This window comes from Pezoporus occidentalis, unplaced genomic scaffold, assembly GCF_034315485.1.
Source record: "Pezoporus occidentalis ecotype Australia unplaced genomic scaffold, CSIRO_AGI_Poc_V1 ctg82, whole genome shotgun sequence".
Lineage (NCBI taxonomy): Eukaryota > Metazoa > Chordata > Aves > Psittaciformes > Psittacidae > Pezoporus > Pezoporus occidentalis.
Window position 1 is genome coordinate 595,488 of NW_026916181.1, and position 24,091 is coordinate 619,578.

At 46.7% G+C, this 24,091-nt stretch overlaps 1 protein-coding gene across 1 annotated transcript in view; it reads left to right on the forward strand.

Moving 5' to 3' along the window:
* The first annotated feature begins 58 nt into the window (after nucleotides 1-58).
* CCDC12 (coiled-coil domain containing 12) overlaps nucleotides 59-24,091 on the forward strand; it is a 46,188-nt gene continuing 22,155 nt past the window's right edge. The window contains exon 1 of the mRNA XM_062603981.1: nucleotides 59-455. Coding sequence (XP_062459965.1) covers nucleotides 330-455 — 126 coding nt within the window. The 5' untranslated portion in view covers nucleotides 59-329. The remainder of the gene's footprint in view (nucleotides 456-24,091) is intronic.

Genomic DNA, 24,091 nt, shown 5'->3' on the forward strand with positions numbered 1-24,091 from the left:
TCCCGAAGGTAAAAGGGGGGACGGGAAATGTAAAATACCCCTTTCCAATAATCATGCCCTCCAATCAACCCAATTGAGCCTTGCGCGCCCTAGGAGAGAGGGGGAATAAGCGTAGCAAGGTCACAAGAGGGTGATTTGGGACTATTTTGCCTTTTATTTGTTAAATCCCATTTATCTTTAATGCTTTTATGTGACACCCCCCCCCCGTTGCGCCCCACAGCCGAGGCTCGGCGATCGACGCGCTCGGCGCTCGGTAGGTGGGATGCGCTCGGCGCTCGATGGGCGCATGCGCGCTGCGGGTTGTACGGAGCATAAGGTGAAGGGGAAAGATGGCGGCGCCCGGCGGTGGTGTGGAGGCGGAGGAGGATGCGGCGGACCTGGTCTTCGGGAGGCTGGAGGAGGAAGCGCGGCGGCGGCAGGAGAGGCTGCGGGCTCTGAGGCAGCGCACGCTGCAGGTCGGCGAGGGGGTGGCGGTGAGAGGTTTGTGGGGTGGGAAGGTCTGAAGTGGGCCTCTGTGTGTGTGTGTGGTCTGAGGTGCGCTTGGTGGTTTGAGGGAGGGGGAGAAGGGATGTGGGGTTCAGAGGATCTCCAGTGGGTCTGTAGTTGTTTGTGATGTGGGGGGCGGAGGGTGTGGAGACTAAGTTTAGAGGTGTGAGGAAGATTGGGCAGGGACAGGAGCATCTGAGGGTAGGTGGGTGGTTCAGGGGTGCTGAGGGGTCTGGAGCCCCCAGGCTGGGCATAACGAGGGGTTCAGGTTATGGAGCACTGGGGGTTTATGGGGCCAAGGGGGAAGGATGGCTGGTGTCTGGTGGGATGTGTGAGGAAGCAATGGGGAGCAGGCTGTGGGGCAGAGAGAGGAGGAGGGGAGAGTAGTGAGCTAGAGGGGGTCCCCTGCTGTGGGGAAGGGGATGTGGGGTGAGAGGAGTGCCAGAAAAAGCAGGGTGTGAGTGCTGGAGGAGGGGGCTTGGGATTTATGTGATGATCCTGACGCTCCTTGGTCTTGTCTTGGGGGTTTGTGTGGGCTCTGTATGACCCTGTATGGCCTGTCCTCGGGCTTCCTCTGGCTTTGCCTGAGTTATGCCTTTGCCATCCCTGGCCTTTGCTAACCCCTTCTCCCATTGTGTGGTTAAGCCACTTGATTTTTCCACGCTATCTCCCCAGTTCACTATGTTTGCATCACATCTGGCATCCAGGCCACAACCTCGGTTTGGTAGTGAGGATGAAAAGAGCTTCACCCCAGGGTTAACTAGTAACATGTTACATTTCTCTGGTGTTTTCTGGGCCTTCAATTTCTCATCCATAAGATGCTGAGACCTCATTGCCTGTAGTGCAGGCCTGAGGATACTGAGGAACTGGCTGTGTTGCCAAAGCCAGGGTCCATAAATGGTGATTTTCTTCTTGGATGTGTGTGCTGTGAATGGTGCGGCAGGCTCCTTGCTCAGCCCTGGGGGAATTCGCTGTGGTTATTGTAAACCTTGTGTTGCGGAAGGTGCTGCTGACGGCAGAATATCTGGGATCGGTTGTTGAATTTATCTGAAAAGTTTTGCAATTGCTTGGATTCTCACCCAAAATACTGTGGTTGTTTTCCCTGGTGTCCTTGTTGCCTCTGCAGATGCTGAGCTCAGAACATTAAAATGGAATTTTTATTTTATTTTTTTCAATTGGGGATGGAGTAAACTTGACAAACTTGGACATTAATATCTTGGCAGTGTCTGCTGAGGAAGGTGGCCATGCTCCAGTGTGTCTCTGCACATCCTGGCATTGCTTGGTTCTCCTCTTGGGCTAGTAGGGCGGCGCTAGCTCTGCTCCTCTTCCACCATGATATCTGGAATTTGTTGATCGAGTTTAGTATGGTCTACTAGTGTGGGAAGGTGTTCATTCCCTCCACTGAGGGACCTTCTCCTGGGGCCACTAAAGGGAGCCGTTTGGTGAGCAGGCCAAGTGTGTTCTGCTGTGCTTCTTCTCTTGAGATGTACGTTATAATCAGGGAACTGAGCTTTATGAAGCGGGAGAGTGGGATACAGCCCCGTGATGACTCTTACTGGGAAGAAAAAAACATGGAAAAGAAAAGCTTCTCCTAAAAGAAAAGCTCTTCCCTTTATTTTCTGTCCCATCTAGCAAATTGAGAAGGGGTGAGATGTTGTGGAGGGACTCATGCATGGAGTGCTGTTCTCGTCTGCGTTATTGCTGCAGGGTTTTTTTTCTTAATTTGGGGTGAGATTTTCTGACATGGTCCCTGTGAAAGCTAATGCTTCTGTTGTTTAACACAAATAGCATCTCACACACAGTACCAGTGAGCTGCGCCTTTGAGGGTAAAGCTCCCGGTAGACCTGTCCTGGTAAGTTTGTTGAAGCCTCTCTAGATCCATTTTTACTCTTGGCTTTTGCAGCTTCCTGAGACAGAGTTCCACCATTTAATGACAAAACTACTTCCTTTGGTTTAAAACCCATTAAATGAAAGTTGCCTTGGGTGCTCTCTCACACAGCCCTTGTGAGAAATAAAATAATCACTCCATGTTCTTGTTTATGAGTTTATAGCATGCTTGGTCTCCCTTTCAGATCCAGGCTGTGGTCTGTGAAGTCTGTCTTTGTACACAAATCTCTCTGAATCATCTTGGTGACTTTTCCTGGTGCCTCTGTGAGTGCTGCGATGCCCTTTTGCTGAGAGCGGATCAGGATGTGGGCACTTGTGAGTCTACAGCACTGGCATTTATTTCGTGTTCCCCCCCCCCCTCATGTTCTCACTTTGGTTACACAAGCCTGTCTTCAACAGTCAAAAGCTTGTCTGCTTTTTCCAGTTCTATTGGTCTCACGTGAGACCTTTCCACAGGAGCCTTCTCCAGGCTGAACAAGCCCAGCTCTCTCAGCCTGTCTCCATAGCAGAGGTGCTCCAGCCCTCAGAGCATCATCATGGCCTCCTCTGGGCTCGCTCCAACAGCTCCACTTCCTTCTCATGTTGGAGGCCTCGGAGCTGGATGCAGGACTGCATGTGGGGTCTCACCAGAGCAGAGCAGAGAGGGAGAATCCCCTCACTCGACCTGCTGGTCATGCTGCTGGTGATTCTGCCCAGCACACATACTGTTGTCTCATTGCTCAGATGTCATTTTACAACCTGTCTGCCAGCTGTTGCTGGATTTCCTTCTGAGCGATTTCACCTGCAGCTGCTGTCAGCAGCTAGCCAGTCAGGTCTTTCCCAAGTCTTCTGTGACAGCCCAAACCCTGCCAGAGGGCATGATGGTTGAGAAGAAGAGAGGATCCTCTCCTGCTGCTGTGAAAAGCTGCTGCTGGGGTTTGCAGGAGGGAAGTTGCTGCACTTCCAGTTATGTTTCTGTTTGATGAGGAGGTACTGGAGAGGCAGCAAGGAGCCTCCTTCAGCTCAGGACTTCTCTACAAGTTGTGCTGTATGCTCGGTTTTCCTGGGAAGGTGATGCTTATCTTTTCACAAATCAGTGAGGAAACGTGGGGTAATTAATACCCAGACACATAAAAACGCAGAGGATGATCTTGTGCTTTCTGCTTTGCTTACCTGACCTGTCGTGCCACCTTTTATTGATTGACAGCAAATGGGCTTTTACTCAATAAAAAGTGTTTGACTTCTGGGTGTAATTTACATTTGAGAAACTTCAGTCACTGCTTGCTTGTACAAAGATTCTTAGAACAGTCTGTAGGCTCTCAACCTCAGTGTACAGCCTTGGCATCAGCACAGTTTGCAATGTCAGGGATCAGGTAAGTATGAGAGAGGCTGTTTCCTTCCTAAATTTAAATAACATTGCCATTCAGTAGCAAGACATTACATTGCAGACTGACTTGTTGGCATATTGAATATTACTTCCTGTTCCGGCAAAACAAATACAGTTTTGGATTGTGTAACTGTTATCTTGGTTTGCAAGCTTTCCTCTCTTCTTTTTTCCTCCCCCAAATATCTTGCAGTAGTTGCTTACTAAGCTTACAAGCCCTGAGGGCTGCTGCAGTGGCCGAAGAGCTAAAGGGCTGCTTGTCTTGGAGTTGCCAGTATGGAGCTGAAATGTCTGACCCCTAAGGCTTCATTCACATGATGCTTCTGAGCAACCAGGGTGTCAGGCTATTATCTGAATATGTTTTTACTTCTTTGGGATAAGCCTGATCCATGCAGGCTCAGCCAGGATATTGTTTTTCTTTTTCCTTTGGGCATTTTTACAGTTTCTGTGAGTACAGTTTCTTTTGAGTTTCTTCAAAAGAATCATGACCAGCAGGTCGAAGGAGGTCATCCTGCCCTTCTGTTCTGTTCTTATGAGACCCCACTTCCAGTACTGTGTCCAACTCTGGTGTCCCTGATATATGAATGACATGGAACTGTTGGAATGAGTCCAGAAGAGGCCACAAAGATAAATGGGCTGGAGCACCTCCCATATGAAGGCAGGCTGAGAAAGTTGGGGCTGTTCAGCCTGGAGAAGAGAAGGGTCCTGGGAGACCTCTGAGCAGCCTTCCAGTATCTCAAGGGTGACTAGAAGGATGCCAGAGAGGGATTCTTCATTAGGGCTGTAGTGATAGGACAAGGGGTAATGGGCTAAAACTGACAGAGGGGAGATTTAGATGAGATCTGGGGAAGAAGCTCTTCCCTGTGAGGGTGGTGAGTCCCTGGCACAGGTTGCCCAAAGAAACTGTGGCTGCCCCATCCCTGGCAGTGTTTGAGGCCAGGTTGGACAGGGCTTGGAGCAACCTGGTCTAGTGGAAGGTGTCCCTGCCTGTGGCAGGGGGTTGGAACTGGGTGATATTAAGGTCCTTTCCAAACCAAGCCATTCTATGATTCTGTGAAAGATCATATCTCCCTGTTTTGTATGCCCCCAAAAATCTGAAACCAAAAAAAGGAAATACAAAAATAAAAACCCCAATAAAACAACACAGGATCCTGTTATCTGGAAGCCATTGGAAAGTCATGTGGGAGCAACCTTGAAGGTAAGCTTTCTGCTGTGCCAGAGGAGAGGAGCCACATAGGGAAGTGCCATAGTCTCTTAATGTGGCTGTGCATATTTTCTGCCAGTTTCTAATATATAAAAAAGCGTTTCTGAAGCTGGTTGCTTATGAAACTGGTGCTTAGCTCATGTTTTCATTGCTGCCTTTTATTAACAGGAAAACCCCACCAAGTTTTTGCAGGGAGCCTTATGAAAGCTCCTGCGGTGACATAGATCTTTTCACGTTTAAGGTTGTTTTTCTGTGTGTGTTTTAGGAAGCAAATAGTTCTAGCTCCCTAGGTCCTGCTGTGGGGAGAAGTGGGACAGGCTGTGCAGACATCTCCAAAATGAAGGCATTGGGGTTAAGAGCTAAAAAATGGGATTCTTCATATGGCTTTTATTTTGCAAATGACTTGAGTATGGGCAGTAGAAGCTGTGTGAGGGCTGGACTGGTCCGTAGCTCACTCTGTGCCCAAGGGCTCTTGTGCTGATGCTCATGACGGTGTTGAGGCTCGTCCTCACAGTATCATGTGGTAAAGCCTTGCTTATCTTCTCTTTTTTTTTTTTTTTTTTCCCTTGCTTAATGCTGGAAATCAGATTAAAATGTTCTGTGTGTGTTTCTCAGGAAGACTTAATTTTTTTTTTTAGTTGAAGAAAACCTTTAACCCAATTTAAGCTTCAGCTTAGCACGATTGTCTTTAGTTTAACAGTTTCTGACTGTCACCTAACTATACACTTTGAAGTAGAAACATAGAATCCCAGAATGGTTTGGGTTGAAAAGGACATTAAAGCTCATCCAGTGCCAACCCGGCGCCACAGGCAGGGACACCTTCCATTAGATCAGGTTGCTCCAAGCCCCATTGCGCCTGGCCCTGAGCACTGCCAGGGATGGGGCAGCCACAGCTTCTCTGGGCAACCTGTGCCAGGGCCTCACCACCCTCACAGGGAAGAACTTCTTCCTAAGGTCTAATGTAAAATGGGAGAGCAAGGTCTCCTGAACCTTTTGAAGGTACCTGGCTGGAGGTGACTCTGTTTGCACACGCTGAGGTCTTGCCAGTGCTTGCTGGAGCAAGCTGGAGCAGTTTGACCAGCAGTGAGATATGCAAAGCCATGGGTATTTTCAGGATGGAGACGTGTGCAAGGTTTCAATGGCAATTTGCAGTTTTCTGGCTTAAAATAAGGTGCTCAGCAGCATGGTATTTCCTGTGAAAAGCTGACACCACTTGCACCACCTTGACTATAAAATCATTCTCCTACAGATTGGACTGAAGCTTTTGGGGAGATTTATCTGCTTAATGGAGGGTTGAGTCCAAAACAGTGTTTGGAGCAGTAAGGAAGTCCTTGTCTGAGATAAGAAGTCATGAGATAGCTCTGTTGATCCCCACTGGCTGGTGTAAGAGAAGCCATTGTCCCTTCCTATCTGGAAACAGGAATTTTGTTTCAAGTCCTCTTCTTAATCCACAGGAAGCTGTATTTCCGTAACTACAGCTTTCAGCTGAGCAAGTTGATAATTAACTGTTACTTGTATTTATGTATTTATGAAATGCTTGTCTGCAGGTTGCCCTTGAAACTGATGCATTCCCATCTGCCTGGTTTGGACTTGGATGAAGTCTTTGCTTGGCCGTGGTGTGTACTGAAGTTTACCTTGCTAAAAATCCTGTTAAAATCACCATGTAATGTCAATTCTTCCAGCAGGCACATCCTCTGATGCGGCTGTAAACACCTTGTAAATTGGAGCTTGCATCTTAAAAATATTGAGGTCTCTGCAAAAGCTCAACTGATTTGGGGATCCGTCTGTGATAAGGAAAACTGTTCTGATAAAAAAGGGTGGGAGATGGAAAGGTCACAGGCTCTTTAGTTGGTTCATGTATCCCCGTGCAGTGTGTGTGTGTGTCATCTACAAATGATTTAGGGACGAATTTTATTTTAGTTAAAAATAGGTGTATGTATATTTAGTATAGGATTTGATAGGTTTTCCTCTGGATAGCACCAGAGAAGTATAATAGTAGTGAAATAAAGTAGTACGTACATTATCTTTCTTTCAAGGAGCTAAGTACTTTTTCCACAGCTACTTATTTTTAGCAATAGATATCTGAGTAGAGGAGCTGTTGTCTCGGGTGCTGCTTGTAACCTGGGTCTGCTCCTTTGATGCAGCTATTGAAATAATCTTGTGTGTGGCTGCTATTGAAATGAGAGGAAATACTTCATGGCTGCCGATGGCGTGACAGGGCCATGGCACATTACTGCTGGGTTAATTTGGATGACAAGGGAGAGGATGGTTTTCAGAGGAAATTTCCCAAACTCACCTTTGCAAGACTGCAAGCAGAGAGGTTGAAGGCGTGCTGGCTAAGGCTGTGAGATGCTGAATGCAGTTAAAATGTTGAGAGGAGCTTTGCATCCACTTCTGACCTTTCCCCGCCAGTTTCTAGGGTTTCAGGGTAGTTTGTTTCTCCCTGTTTCAATAATACAGCTTGTGGCTGATGTAAAGACAAAAAGGCAGTGAAGTGCCAATGCGTGCAGGGAGGATTTGGATGGCAGCAGGCTGGAGATGGAAGGGTAGGCTGCAGAGCTGGACTCATCTGATGGAGCGACTTGGTGCTAGGAAGACATGTGGAGCAATCCTTTCTTGTTTTGGTTGGCTCTTTAATGGGCTGCTCTGTTCTGTCTGAGGCTCAGCAGTGCAGGAAGGATGGGCTAGCGTGCTTGACATGGCAAGGAAGCATTTCAGAGTGGGAAAGGGTGAACTGTGGGGAGATGTAAAGCAAATTGCACTGACTAAGTAGAAGGGAGGGAAGCTTGAGATGCAATATGTGACCCAGCAGTGTGCACCTGCAGCCCAGAAAGCCAACCATGTCCTGGGCTGCATCACCAGCAGTGTGACCAGCAGGTTGAGGGAGGGGAATCTCTCTGCTGTGCTCTTGTGAGACCTGCCCCCTGCAGTCCTTTGTCCAGCTCTAGGGCTTCCAATACAAGAAGGCTGTGGAGCTGTTGGAGTGAGCCCAGAGGAGGCCACGAAGATGTTCCAAATGCTGGAGCACCTCTGCTCCTCTGCTATAGAGATAGGCTGAGAGAGATATTTGAGATGCTGTTCCTTAGGCTAAGACTTGTACAGGCAGATGCTGTAGGCAGAACTAGCTTAACTCAGACCCTCTTTTTCATATTGCTTTTGCCATTGCCAGCAGGGACTGTTGCCACTTGTCGGACTGCCAATGGATCAGCCTAGCAGAAGTTGGCACTTGGAGGCAAAAACCTTTGAAAAGACCATGCCAGATGTTTTCCTCCTTTCAGTACAGAACCACTGCAATATAATAAACCCTGTCAGGAGTGTATCTTGTAAACAGAGGGCTAGCTTTCCTAGGAGAAACCAGCAGAAAGTTTGAGATCTGATTTTTTTTTTTTTTTTTTTTCCTGATGCTCATTAATTTTGAGTGACTTCTGCATCGCCATTATAATGGACAGAGGGTTTTTACATAATTTTTCTCTTTTCACCTGTACCTATAAAGATTAAGCACTCATTTTCAGCCCAAATTAGCCAGTGCTAAAACCTCAGTTCCTTTAATCTACCACTCGGTAGCCCCAGCTGTGCTGTCTGGGCTGCTTTTTTTCTGAGGCCTTAGGATGGGCTCTGTGGAAATAATAACTGACACGAAGCCTCTTTTCATCCGTTGCTGATAACGCGCTTGTGCCGAATGAGTAGTTGCTCCGAAGGGTAATGCAGAGCTGGAGGTATGACTTGCGGTAGCGATACAGATGGTGTGTAAGCTCTCCATTGGGGAAATCTCATTTAGCCTTCAAATGGATAAGCTTGCCTCTATCACTGCTTGTTCTTTACATTTTTTAAATTACCTGTTGTGAGTAGCTTTGTATTTTTTAATAGAAAACCTTGTTTTTCCAAGGATGCGGTGCTGGAGGGATTGTGTCTCTCCTTCCTAGCTGCTGGCCCCATTGACTGGCTTCATGCTGGGGCGATGGAGGGCTGATACTCTGTAGCTATGAGGCCTTTCCAAGCTTCAGGAAAAGTGTTTGAGTATCAAAGGTAGCTGATTTTCTTTTTTACACCCTACTGAAAGGTTTAGTGTGAGCACAGCTGTTATGAGCTATTAAGGAACCGATTTGGGAGATTTGCTGTGAAGTTGAACTGTGGAAACCGTTTTGATTGGGGTTCCTGTTTTATTAAACCTTGGAGAACATACCCAGGAGTCAAATCCACAGGAGAGCAGGCCTGAACCTACAACAGTTCCTGCGGGAATTTTGCTTGGCATCTCTTATTGAAGGAAACATACGATGGTTGTTACTGGGAAGGCAACATTAGTGTGGTCCGAGCTCTTCGGCTTTGTAAATTGTGATACCATTCAAGGTGCTGCTTGTTGAACAGTGTAGTTAAAGGTCAGTTTGAAGCTTTTCCTCCCATGTAAGCATTTGATTCCCTTTCAGATTCTATTTTTGAAGCTTTTAAAAGCTTTTCCTTTATTCAGATTTGGTTCTGTTTCCTTTGACAACTCCCGGCATCCTTTTGGTTTTTGTCTTTTTTTGTTTTTTTTTTAACTGGGGCTTGACATTTGTTTTCCTGTTGCCCTCAGTTCCATAAATACAGCAAATGCAAATCATCCCACTCCTCAGATCGTCTAGTGTAAAGCATGACCCTTTCAAGGGTAATGTATTTTCATCTGGAAGAAAGTAATTTGAAATACAAGTGCCAACAGGGAAAAGGAGCGTCTGTGTGAACTTTCAGGCACGCTCCTTAAGCTGCAAACGTGGTGCAGAAATGGGGATCCAAAGCTGATCTAAGCAGCAAACCCATTCCTGAGAGAATTTAGGACAGCTTCAAAGGATATTGTTAATAAGCAAAAATCAAGTGACCTTTAGTAGAATGATGAGAGGCAGTGAAGGGCAACACACCACCTTGAATGTGCGATCCAGGCTGGTAGTGAGGATGATGCGAAGCATCTAAAGCCAGAAGGTGTTTGCCAAAAGTTAGGGACAAGCTGAAATGAGAAAATCTATTCTGTAAGCACCCAAATTTCACCCATTTCTTGCAGCTAATGCAGCTTGTGTGAGCTTGTGCAGCCCTAATGACAAGACATGCTGCTCTTCCTTTAATTTTATTGTCTTCCCTGCATCTCTTGGGATGCAGCTAGCTTTGTGCTGATTATGTGGCAGCTTCCTGTTGTTCGTACTGCTTCGTGTGAAACAAGGCACAGAGGTGAACAACAGGAGTGCCTGTGAGTTTGCGGAGAAACTGATATTTGGCCCTGGCCCGTGCTGTAAAAATCTGGGTGCTTGGGACTGCTGGGGATTTTGTGCCAAGGTGATAGAGGTGCCTAAAAAGAAGCAAAAAGTGGATGCCTTGTTTCTGCTTGCTCAGGTTCTCTGTCAGAATAGCTTAAGGAGAGCTCTCAAAAAATGTTCAGTTGCATTTAGGTATAAAAAAAATAATACCAGAGAACAATAAATAATCCAAATAATGAGACCTCTGCTTTGAAATACCACGAAACCAGCACCGTGAAGTATAAAGTGGCTTAATAAGCATCCTTTGTCTGTAGCATTTGAATTTCCAAGGGAGATGAGCAGATGGTTGTGCTGTTGGCTTCTGTGGAAAGGCTTGTTGTAGGCATGTATTGCCCATATAATAAAGAGCATGTACATGTGTATCTATATCTGTTATGAGTTCCTGCATTAAGATTCCACCTTCTCTGTCCTTGCAGCCTTCCTTCCCTTTCTTCATTTGTGAAGTGGGTGGTGTAATACTTTTTCCTGTCACTTAGGAACAGTTGTATGGAAAAAGTCCTCGCTGAGGTAGTATTTAGCATTTACACTCATAGACAGACCTTATCGTGCAGCTGTGTTCTGTATGTACAGGCTTTCTTTGTCCTTTTGCACTTGGCTTTGCTGCTCTTAAATTCTGGGACAGCATTTGATTGCTGCAGCTGAATAACAGGATCCACTACTAGGTAATCTCCCAGTGGAAGACCTAGGTTCTCCTCTTCTTTTAAAACAGACTATCCAGAGGTTCAAGGGGATGCTGCTCATTTTCCAAAAGTGTCTGTCAGCAAAACCAAGATCATCAGGTGGGAGGCAGCTGCTGATGTGGGGACTCAGCTCAGCAGGGAAGATGCCTTTCTCTGCACTGAGCCTTCATAATGCAATAACCTAACAAGTGTAATAGCTGTATAGCTGTTTCTCATGCTTTGCTGGCCAAAAAGCCCTGAATGAGGCCAAAAAAGCAGGAACCTCTGAGGCTTGTACATCCGTTGAGCTGTGTTTGTGTGGCAAGGAAGGGTCTCCCACCTGCTCCTTCGCTCTGCATCCCTACACCGGCGCTAAAGCTTTTGTGGCTGTATCATGCATTGCATTGGGGGGGAAAAAATGGCTTTGGCTGCAGCCCAAGCTTTTGTTTAATGTTGCTTTCACTTTGCAGCCAGATCGCTTCCCTGCTCCTCCACGCCTGCCTGTGCTGGCAAGAGAGAGGTAGGTGGGGGAGGAAGGGCACAGAGCTGCTTGTTTCCTTTGCAGTGCAGCTTTGTGCTGTGTTTTCCTGCCACCGCTGTGGATAAGGAGCCTTTCTGTCAGGTTTTCCAGGCTGTCTCGAAGAATCAGTCAGTCTGCAAACACTGCTGGACTCTGACCGAAACGTCTTTCCTGTTGAAGACTGACCGGTGTGTGGCCTGGCAGTTTGGCTTGCTGCTGCCCTCAGTTTTGTTCTTTTCTGCTTGTTTTTTATCTTGGTGGAGCAAACCAGCCTTGCGTTCCTGAAAGCAGAGTACCAAGTGGCTGAGAAAACAGTTGCTGTGGAAACAGACCGCATTAAAGTTATTGCAGCGAGAATAAAACACACACTTTAGAGCTACAAAGGCTTCATTCCTATTCAGGCTTTATTAGGAAAGTAATAAACCATCACAGTGCTGCTCAAGTGGCTGGAGATGGAAGCCTGCAGACAAAATGATTGTGCTCCCATCAGTGACACATAAAGAGGCGCTCAGTGGGCAGCCAGGAGCAGTTGATCATCAAACCTTGTGAAAGGTTCCTTGAGACTCTTTTCTCTGGTACCACACCATTGTTGACTTTGAAACAAGAAGGTTCTCCAGAGCTGTGTTGGTGTATGGCAGGATCTGTGGTGGTGGGGAAGATGGGATCAAGGGGACTGGGATGTTAATTTGGATCCAGAGTTTGCTGGAGATGCGGGTGTTTCTTGATACCTGTAGTGAGGTCCCAGCTCTGGTGTGTTGCTTGATTGGTACCCATAGGGAAATGTTGACAATAAAGTGCGAAGAGCGGTATATTCTTAAGCACTCACTTTGTCTTGTGGGCTGCTTTGGCTTGGAAGCCAATTGTGTGAAATACGTGTTTTGTTTTCTGTTTTCTTTAAGCTCTGGAAACCTTTTGTGACTATGTGGTTAGGAAGGGGAAAGGCTGGAAAATACGGTGGTAGAGGAGTGCCAGAATATCATTACTTAACCCAGTGCTCTGCTCAACACAGAAGGTGGGAGCTAAAAGTGGAGGTTTCAGGTGAATCGCATTTCGGCTGTGCATTGCTGATGACAGTTCTGTGAAATGAGGAGCTGTTCATGCTTCTGTAGAAAGGTGGGTCTCTTTGTTTCTTCTAAGGATGTGCACATTTGGTGGTTATAGTCAAGGCTTGAATTAGTGTCTGCTCATTCACAGCTCCCTGCTGTAATCACTGGAAACAGTGACAGTCACAGCTGTCTCCTCCATGTGCGCTTTGACAGGTTTTATGCAAGGGAGCCAAATAAATACAAGTATTTTGCTTCAGCTGTAGTTCCCAAGATGCTGCCACACAGACATAAGCCTGCACTACCAGGGAAGACAGTGATCCTGCTTTTGCTGCTCTCTCCGCCCCTCCTCTGGTGAGCTGAGGTTAAAATAAACCCAGCCAGGTTACAATGAACCCAGCAGGAAAAAGGAAGCACTTGGTTTCTCTCTGCTTCAGTTCCTGGTTCACAGGGAGGCCTTGTGAACAGGAGGGGTGGGAGAAGGGTGGCCAGACTTTGGTTTAAGCACTGGCTTTTGTGTATGTGTGAGCCTGTGGCGATAGGCCGGAGTTGAACAACGTTTTGCACCCATCTGAGTGGATTCTACTGTGGCCGCATCCTGTCTGTAGCTGCCTGCACTGGCATGCATGTGACCCTGCCATGAACTGGTTCAGGAAGCTAACTGGCTTTTATTTTACTTCTTTCCCCTTTTGTTTGGTTGGTTTGGTTTAATTTTTGTGGGAGAGTGAGTCCTTGAAGTGGTTTCCTATGGGGCGAGGTGAGCGCTGGCAATGGGAAGGTGTGGCTGGTGGAGATGGACGGAGGATGAAGATGCAGCAGGGCTCTGACATGATCACCTTGGATGGGACAGGCAGCAGGATGGCAGTGCCAGCCAGGCCAGCCAAAAGCAGGCTGCTCATGGGGCCAGGCCTGGGGCTGACAGACTGGGAGGCTAGGTGAGAGGTATTTATTTTTAAGCTTGTGACAATCAGCACCCAGGTATAAATAATGGAGTGTGATGGGATTATTTTGAGTAATAGCACATTGAGCTAGCACAGAGGCATCCGGGATAATAATAGAATCAGGGAATGGTTTGGGCTGAAAAGGACCTTAAAGCTCATCTAGTTCCAACCCCCTGCCAGAGGCAGGGACACCTCCCACTAGATCAGGTTGCTCCAAGCCCCTGTGTCCAACCTGGCCTTGAACACTGCCAGGGATGGGGCAGCCACAGCTTCTCTGGGCAACCTGTGCCAGGGCCTCACCAGCCTCACAGGGAAGAACTTCTTCCTCACATCTCATCTCATCTCATCTAAATCTCCCCTCTGTCCTTTTAAAGCCATTCCCCCTTATCCTTTCCCAACATGCCCTTGTCAAAAGCCCCTCCAATTAAATCAGTTAAATGCTTGATTAAATGAATTTGAAAAGCACTTTAAACAGGTTTACCTGCAAGCACTCTCTGTGATGCAGTGCTCTGTTCACCCTTGGGAGATGCTGGCGTCCCCCAGACTTGCTTTACTTCAGTGCACCCATCTGTGTTACTCTGATGGATAAAGTGCAGCAGGAAGCTGCCAACCTCCTACGAGTCAGGTAGGGACCTGCAGAGCTGCTGGGAGCTGGGGGAATCCCTCCTGTCCTGTGACCAGCAGCAATTAGTAACCAGCGGCACAAAAGCTTTACAGTCTCTAACTCTCGCCTGTCCAAAAGACAGCAGTTGGAGAATGACATAATTAACCTCGTCAGCAAAATGCATCAAATGTTGTGAGGTCAGGGTTACTCAGCACAGGCGCTGAGCAGATGGACGGGTAAAACATTTTGTTCCGCACGATTTGAGTGTTAATCAGGCTGCGCTTGATTCTGGGAGTCCCTCTGTGCCCATTCCTCTTGCAGTCTCACACTTCGATGCAGGTGGAAGAGGAGACTTCCTTCTTTCCCATCTAATTTCTGCTTTGTTGTGGGTGTGTGAGGAATTTGGAGACAAGGCTGGCTGGCAAAAGCTGTGTTATGCCTTTTTTCTTTTTTTTTTTTTCCTGAGGGAGCGTGCAGGGCTCCTTTCCTCTACCCACAATGTTACTCTCCTTCGTGCCCTAGAGCTTTTCCAGAGAGGTGGAAATTAGACCTGACTATGGGACATCATGTCTGTTGGAGCTGTGGTGTGTATCCTGTGAGCGTGTACTGCTGTCCTGTGTCCAGTTCGGGGGCTCCGAACATAAGAAGGATGTAGAGCTGTTTGAGTGAGTCCAGAAGAGGCCACAAAGATGCTCTGAGGGCTGGAGCACCTCTGCTATGGAGACAGGCTGAGAGAACTGGGCTTGTTCAGCCTGGAGAAGAGAAGGCTCTGGGGAGACCTCTGAGCAGCTTCCAGTGCCTAAAGGGGCCAACAAGAAAGCTGGAGAGGGGCTTTTGATAAGGGCAGGTAGGGACAGGACAAGGGGGAATGGCTTTAAACTGACAGAGGGGAGATTGAGATGAGATGTGAGGAAGAAGTTCTTCCCTGTGAGGGTGGTGAGGCCCTGGCACAGGTTGCCCAGAGAAGCTGTGGCTGCCCCATCCCTGGCAGTGTTCAAGGCCAGGTTGGACACAGGGGCTTGGAGGAGCCTGGTCTAGTGGGAGGTGTCCCTGCCCATGGTAGGGGGTTGGAACTGGATGAGCTTTGAGTTTCCTTCCAACCCAAACCATCTTAGGATTCTATGTCTGAACTCATTCTGCTTCATACAGTGAGGCACTGCTACTTCCCTTTATGAAGGGAGACACCACTGTGTGAACATTCGGAGCATAATGCTCTTTCCTTGGAGGTACCTGCAGCAGTTCTGGCCATGGCACTATGGAATTTCTCAAGGAGACAAGTAGCTGAGCTTCTTGGTGACCTCTTATTGAAGAGCCCTTAATGGTGCCTCCTGTTAGCGGTTTCCTCTGTTCAGCCCATTTTCCATTTTGGGTACTTATACTAAATTTCCATGCTGTTTGTCAGTGCTGTGTTCGCTGTTGGGTCCATTGTCTGAGTTGCTGGTGTGCTGTTACCACGCTGCAGGTGTTTCAGCATCTCAGCTGATGTCTGAATGAACAACTAAACATTCATAAAGGTTGTCAGAGGCTTTAAAGAAAAAATTAAAATAGAGACTCATATTTAGTGTTTTTCAGAAAAAATAACGCAAAGCTCAGCTTTTGAGCACTTTGTCATCTTCTTCTGTATGATTCAGGCGCTTTGCAAAAGTGAAATAATGCTGTTCTGCCCTGAAATGAGTCTGAAGCAAGTCAGGACTTGGGGTTCCAGCACCAGGCAGAGATCTTTGTTATTGCTCAATTTGGGGAGCTAAAGTTACAAAGTTTGAAAATACTTGTCCTTAGCTGAAAAATGTTAGTCCCCGAGCTGAATTTTCAACCCAATGCTGAAATGTTAACTGAAGCTCTGTAGGTGCTTTGGGTGGATGTAGGTGGCTTGGTGCTGCCCCTCTCCTGCCATCAGAAGGAGAGAAATGGTTTTTAAATCCAAAATAAAGTGGCCAGCAGGACTAGGTTAGTGACTGCCCTGCTGTACTCAGCACTGGTGAGGCCACACTTTGAATACTGTGTTCAGTTTTGGGCCCCAAACTGTAAGAAAGACATTAAGGGGCTGGAGTGTACCCAAAGAAGAGGAAGAAGCTGGTGAAAGATCTGGAGCACAAGTCTTGGGAGGAGTGGCTGAGGGAACTGAGGTATTTTGGCCAGGAAGAAGAGAAGGCTCCGGGGGGACCTTATCACTCTCTGCAGTATCTAAAAGGAGATTGTAGCTAGGGGCAGTTGGTCTCTTCTCCCAAGTAAGAGGGGATAGTACAAGAGGAAATGGCCTCAAGTTGCAGCAGGGGAGGTTTAGATTGGATATTAGGAAAATAAGTCTTCACTAAAGGGTTGTCAAGCATTGGAACAGGCTGCCCAGGGAAGTGGTGGAGTCACCAGTCCTGGTGGTATTTAAAAGACGTGTAGATGTGGCACTTAGTGTCGTGGTTTAGTGGTGGCCTTGGCAGTGCTACTTAACGGTTAGACTCAGTGATCTCAATGGTCTTTTCCAACCTGAATGATTCTATGATCCACCACAGCCCAGTGGAGGATTGCAGCATATGGAGAAGGAAGGGTACAAAGGAGGATTTGTGTCTGTTTCTGAGAGAAACTATTTTGTTTTTCAATCAAGGCTTTTGTTCTTGGCTGGTTGGGTGCATGTCTTGAAGTCCCCTGTGGCCATAACCTTGGGTGAATCGCGGAAAAGAAACTGCAGTTGTTAATGCCACCTCTCCCAGTGACGCCCAGTCACTTTGGTGTGGACTGTAGTTGCACCATCTGTGAAACTGTTGAGCTATTTGCCAAGCCTGTGTGTTCAGTTAGCCTCGCAGCATCCCTCTCCGGTGGTTTCAAACCATCCCAGTTTCACGATGGGGAAATTAAAATCTCGTTGCTGAAATAATGTGTGTTGTAAAAAACCCGAATGAATGGCTGTGTGCTGCTGGGCCACTTGTTTGCTACATGAACATAAGGTTGCTGTTAGTTGTAGAGGAATTTATTTGTGAAGTTTTTTTCCCTTGTAACCTCCAAGCAAATAACTTAAAATACTCATGAAGACTGGATGGGCTTGGTGATCTCCATCAGTACACAGGTTTCCCCAGCATCTTTCTGCCTGGGAGAACAAAGTGGAATGCAAGAAAGCAACAGATGATCAGAGAATCCTAGAATAGTTTGGTTTGGAAGGGACACAGTTGGTTTCTGGGCTGGAAGCGCACAGTACTGGGTCATGTGGAGTTTCTCATGGACCAACATCCCCAAGTCCTCCTCAGGGCTGCTCTCCTCAATCCAGTCTCCCCCAGCCTGTATTTGTGCTTGGGATTACCCTGACCCATGTGCACAACCTTGCACTTGCCGTGTTGAACTTCAGAAGGTTTGCACTGTCCCACCTCTGCAGCCTGTCCAGGTCCCTCTGGATGGCATTCCTTCCCTCCAGGCTGTTGGCTGCACCACACAGCTCAGTGTTATCAATGGACTTGCTGAGGATGCTCAATCCCACTGTCCATGTTGCCCACAAAGATGCTGAAATCCACGGCCTGTAGCTGGAGAGCAGCAGCCGTGCTGTTACGGTTGGCTGGCATTGCTTTTCAGCGGGCTTGTTTGTTTAATTTATGAATAGGAAAAAGAGACCTCCAGAAAATAGGTTAATCATCAGCTCCAAAAATGCAGTTGAGTTGGGTTTGCCTGGTGTCCAAGCAGCGCTGCGTAATTGGTGCATGTGAAGCTGTGATTTACATTTGAGAATCTCTCAGTAGTTTATCTAACTTTATATATATATATATATACACACACACACACATATATATATATATATATATATATATATATGAATATGGTATGGGGAGGATTCAAGTGTGGAGCTTGTTGGCTGCAGTAAACCGTTAACCTTTCAGCAATGTCCTGGTGTGTAAGCGCCAACCTGGTTGTAATTTTTCTCTTTTTTTTTTTCCTCCCTCAGAGAAATGAAACTGGCCATGTGTAGCATTTGGGTTTTTTTCTGCTTTTATCTGAGAGCCACAGGAGTGACATATTAACTCGCTGAAAGGCTTCCGAAATCCAGCCAAGCCAGGCTGCCCTCTCTTCCCTCCCACCCCAGAGGAGAACAAGAACATAAGTGGAACATTGTCCCTGTCTGCAGTGGTGGCTGCTCAGCTTGAATATGACTAACAGGTGTTTTTTTTTATAAAGCTGTGTTTTATTTTTTCCTGGATAGTAGAAGAGAGTTATGTGACTTAGCGAAGATATGATGGGAGTTAAAACAGGCACGCTGTTTCTCTGGCACAAACAGAATTCATTCTTGAGTTAAACCCCCTTTTTTGGTAGAGAATCAGCCGATTCCCGAGTGTTGTGTCCACTAAATCAACAGCTTGTACTGGAGGATGGGATGACTCTTGCAAGCACATTAACCTGTCAAATTCAAATAAAGGAGTTTTGTTGTTGGGAGAACAAGCTGTAATGGTCTGCTCTGCCTGCTGCCAGAGCCACTTTTGCAGGAGGGCTGGCTGTACCTTCTCAGAAGTGTCAGTGCTCTGACCGCAGCCTGCAAACCCCCCAGAATTTTCCATTGCTGCTAACAGTAGTGGTTTTAGTGGGTGCTGAGGGGTGACACTTTACTGCCCATCTTCAAGCACATTTGTACTGCCATTTCAAGGATGGATAGTCATAGAATCCTGGAATGGTTTGTGTAAGAAGGGACCTCAAAGCTCATCCAGTTCCAGCCCCCTACCAGAGGCAGGGACACCTTCCACTAGATCAGGTTGCTCCAAGCCCCGTCCAACCTGGCCTTGAACACTGCCAGGGATGGGGCAGCCACAGCTTCTCTGGGCAACCTGTGCCAGGGCCTCACCACCCTCACAAGGAAGAATTTCTTCCTCAGATCTCATCTAAATCTCCCCTCTGTCAGTTTAAAGCCATTCCCCCTTGTCCTGTCCCTACCTGCCCTTGTCAAAAGCCCCTCTCCATCTTTCTTGCTGGCCCCTTTAGGCACTAGAAGCTGCTCTAAGGTGTCCCTGGAGCCTTCTCTTCTCCAGCCTGTCTCCATAGCAGAGATGCCCCAGCCCTCCAAGCCCCAGAACTGGACACAGGACTGCAGGGGGAGTCTCACCATCGTGTAGTAGAAGGGGAGAATCTCCTCCCTCGACCTGCTGCTGGTCATGCATCTTTGCAGATTAGGAGCTAGTCTCTTGTGTGCATTTGCTCCATTTAAGGCAGCAGCTTTGCTTGTGCATATTTCCTTTGGAGAAGCAACTTCAGACTCAGACTTCAGAAAAGCAGCACTTTACCTCCCAAATGTTAATTATTAGGTGCTTTTTCAAATCAGCAGCTCTGTCCATTCTCTCTCACCATGTCAGCGTTTCCCTGCCGGCACAGTCTCCCTGCTGCTTCCCAGTGAAGGGTTATGGTATTTCTTAGCAGCATGGAGTGTTTTGACAGCCACGGCTGCGGCTTCACTGCAGAGGGTGAGTTTGAAGGAAAGCCCTGAATTAACATTTTGGACTAATAAGGAGGATTTACGGGAGATGCTGGGCACAAGGGTTGGGACAAGACTCATTATTCACACTGGATTTGAGGTTAGTGGCAGGGCACCTCTAATAGCCACCTAAAGCAGGCAACACCAGCACATGCATATACCAGTTGTTAAAAGAATTGGTAACAGTGTTGGAGCAGCAGCATCCTGTGCCAGTATGAACTGCAGTGACCCAATTGAATCAGTGTCATGAGAAATACCAGGGTGAGGATGGAGGGTGAAATGTAATCTTAAACTTATTCAGGGCCTGGAAAAGAATGGTAAGAAATTGTCCAAAATGGGTGATGCCAAGGAAATTTGGTGTAAAGTGGTGTTCTTCTGTAGTGTGTTGGGCAAAGCTCTTAGAGGGAACCTATGGACTATGTGAGCTCAGGGGTTCTGTCCCCAGCCCCCAGTGTTTGTGTTCTGTGCAGCTTGGATTTTGCTTTGACAATGCCCTACATGTAAAGGGATTAGTGATGTTTCTACTATATTGGGATGGAGAAGCTTATTCATGGCTTTTCCAGCTCTTTGTTGCCTAAAGTATTCTGGCTTTGAGATGTCTTGTTTGTTCTGCTCAAAAGCTCCTATTTCCTCTCCCTCAAACTTTCTGTGTTTAGTAGAAACTCATGTATTTTCACATATACATTGTCTTCCCTGAAGAGTGAGGCGCTGACCTCAGGGAAGTATCTGTGTCACTAATTTCACTGGGGGACAGCAACTTGCTGCCAGTAACATTCTCATCTTTGCTGTGTAAGAGCAGTGCTTGCGACGTTTTCAGGTTCTGAAATCATGATAATAGGTATTTAAAACAGGAAACCGCAACCACTTGGCGTCATTTTGGGTTATTTGAAGGAAAGAAATAGTTGTGCTTGTTTATTATATAAAAACCCCAACTATTAAAAAAAAAAAAAAGATAGTGTTAAAAATACCTTTCCTTTTGGAAATGTGAGGTTATTTTTTGGTGGCATGGACATAAACCAAGGTGCTTGATTTTTCAGGGGCGGTTTTGTTCCTTGTGTTTGTTCCTCATGGGAAGTCACGCTGTTCAGGCTCTGATTTAACCATTTCCATAGTAACCAGCTATGAGTGAACCAGGATTAGGGCTTCAATAAGGAATAAGCAGCAGGGACGCAGAAGTTCCGGCTCTTAAAAAATCATGTTTTTATACAATTACCACAAGGGATGCTATGAGTAAATGGATTCCAAACAGCTTTTGAAAAATATCAGTGGATTTCGGGTACTGAGTATACTTTAATGATGTTTTTATGTTCAGAACTTTTTGCTGTGAAACCTGATTATGAGGTCCTTTTGTTGGCTATTTAGAGAATTTAAACTGTTGGTTTAAAAACATGCTTTATTGCTAATAGAAACCTTTAGCTACTTGGTGACATTTTGTGCTACAGCTTTTTGCATTCTGGCATTAAACATCTTGAAAGAGCAGTGAGGTGAGAGCAGGGCTGCACAGCAGTGCCTTGCCAGATGTCAAGGACATCTAAGCTTAAATCCTGGCCAAGTGGGAAGCAAAAAGTACTAGTACGTGCCATGCTCGGACCAAGGAACCGTGACTCTGGCCTCACCTCGTAGCTGATCTGATTGCCACGTATGCGTCAGAACAAAGGAATGCTGAGGGAAATGGTGAACGTAACCACCAAACAGGGTGAATGCTCGTTACCTGGATGAAGCTGCCTGCTTGTTGTGCAGAAAATCAGACTGTATGACCTGGGAGCTTCCCAGTTGTCAGATACATGAGGACAGGCTGTTGTATGGGCTGATCTTTTTGAACACTAATACTTCGCCTTGCATGGGCTCCCCGTGGCTGGCTCTCGGCAGCCAGTAAGTGGGGATAGGAGCAGCTACAGCTCAGCTGTCAGAGAGTAGCTGGAGAGATCAAACTTGTTTTGTTCCAGCACTGACCTCTCTTTAACTCCTCAGAAAGAGACAGTTATTTGTGCCAAAGAAGCACTTGACTGGTAATGTGACCATCCTCTAAGCTTTAAATGGAAGATAAGGAGATCTTTAGTATTCTGGTCAATCCCCAAGGAAAATAAGTTGGTATTAGTTCCTGGGAAGAGGAGAAGCTGTCAGGTCATTTTGTTGACTTTAGGGGTTGCCAGGGGATGGCTAGCTGTGGCTGGGTTGCATTTAATACAGTCATGCAGGGCCAGCTGAGTAGCCTGGGGGATTCAAAAGAGCAGCTCTGCTAAAGCTGGGGAGGAATGGAAAAGTGAGTTGGAAGATTTAGGCATATACTGAAACATGGCAATTTGGTTATTGTAATGTTGGGTAAAGGGCAACCTTGATTAAAGGGTGGCCTTCTTCAGACAAGAGTTTTAAAAGACAGTGGAGAGAAAAGAAGGAAACAAATACAACCTTCAGTTTACAAAGTGTATTTGGGAAGGAGTTAAGTGACACACTTGTGTCATATGGGAATGATGAGCTGCCTTCCAGACCAGCGGTGATGAGAAGATATTAGTCAGCTAGCGAAAACACTTAAAATCAGCAGTTGTAGGTAATTTGCACCTAGGAATCATAAAATAATCAGCCAAAGAGGTTGCTGGCCTGCTGCGTTTTGATGTAAATCTTTTCAGAATACTGGATAAATTCCAAAGAACTGGAAGAGTGGTAATAAAACACCACTTTTTAAAATAAATGCAAGAGTAGCTTGGGCGAAGCCAGTTCAACTGCTGTTGGCGTTGATCAGAATGATGAAAAGGCTGATTTGCATTTCTTTTAACTAAGAGCAAGGAAAAGGGAGTGTCATTTTTGTCATGTAAATTTGATTTAGTGAAGGGTTAGTATTGCACAACATGCTGGTTAAAAATTACAACTCTGAAATGGGTAACCGATAGCTTAATAGCTGTCAACGGGGAATCATCATGTGGCAGCAGAAGTGTTGCTTTCTGGGGCCTGTGCACCCAGTCTTTCCATTAGTCATTTGGAAATATGTGTAGATTTTCTGCTGGCTTAATGGCAGCTGACTCAAAGTCTGAAGGCTGGTGAGGTCTGAGTAGCGATTGTCTTCTGTTTGTAGTAAGTATGAGCCCTTCTGAGCAAAAAGGGGCTTCAGGGTGTGTGGATGTATGCTCTATACACCTGCATGGGGAAAAGATGGGGCTTATCCATAAAATGGGCTCATCTCCAGGAATCCAGCAGTGCTTAGAAGGATGCTGGTTCTTGGGCTCATGTATCAGGTAAGGGATGGTGTTCCCTCCGCATTGTCCTGGTTCATGTGTGTGCATTTGGAGACATCTTAAAAAATCAGTGATTGGGTGGGGGTAGGAAGAGAGAGCCACATTAATCTGGTGGCTTATCAAAAAGATTTGAGAAGTGTCCTTGACTGTAGTGCACAAATGTTTGTATACTTTAAATGTACGAGGTAAAGAATGTGGAAGTGAGTGGTTGCAGGAACCAACAACTGGAAATAGCATTGTATGGGCTTTAAGTGAAGCTGCTAAAGAAAGGAGGGACAGCTCTACCTGCTGTCTTCAGGAAAAGGTTCTGTCCTTTCCCTTTTCTTAGAAAAGCTGATTTTTTCAGATCTGGATTGCTACAGTGAAGGGATAACTGGCTGAGACTTAGAATGGTTTGAGTTGGAAGGGACATTAAAGCTTATCCATTTCCACCACATGCCATGGGCAGGGACACCTTCCACTAGACCAGGTTGCTCCAAGCCCCATCCAGCCTGGCCTTGAACGCTGCCAGGGATGGGGCAGCCACAGCTTCTCTGGGCGACGTGTGCCAGGGCCTCACCAGCCTCACAGGGAAGAACTTCTTCCTAATGTCTCATCTAAATCTCCCCTATGTCAGTTTAAAGCCATTCCCCCTTGTCCTGTCCCTACAGGTCCTTGTCAAAAGCCCCTCTCCAGCTTTCTTATTGGCCTCTTCAGGCACTGGAAGCTGCTCTAAGGTGTCCCTGGAGCCTTCTCTTCTCCAGGCTGAACAAGCCCATCTCTCTCAGCCTGTTTCCATAGTGCTCCAGCCCTCAGAGCATCTTTGTGGCCTCTTCTGGACTTGCTCCAACAGCTCCACATACTTTCTTATGTCAGGGGCTTCAGAGCTGGATGCAGGATTGCAGGGCGGGCGGAGTACTGTGAGGCCTTCTTCATGTCCTGGGTAACCAGGTCTTTCAATTGCTTTCAGAGAAGGCTCACATTTTCCCACATCTTCCTTTATCACCAGTGTACCTACAGAAGTTTATCCTGTTGCCCTTGATGTGCCTAGCCAGATTTAATTTTTCAAAGCTTTAGTTTTCCTAATCTGATCCCTGACTGCTTGGACAATTTCTCCATATTCCTCTCCTACTACCTGTCCTACTGCCTGTAGGTTTCCTTTTCATGCTGGAGTTTGTCCAGAAGCTACTTGTTCATCCATGCAGACCTCCTGGCATTCTTGCCTTTGTTGGGATGCATCCCTCCTGAGCTTGGAGTACTTCCCAGATCAGAGGCGCTGAAAGTCAGATGAGGTGACTTAAACGTATCTTTTGGCTTTTTAAATCTTTGAATGTGATGCAAAGTGAGCTGCATCACTTGTTATTACAATGGAAGGCACCAAGTAGCTGGGCAGGCTCCTACTAGCAAAGAAAAGAATCATGATAATGTGCTGATGCCCTGGGAAAGTTTCATATTCCTCAAA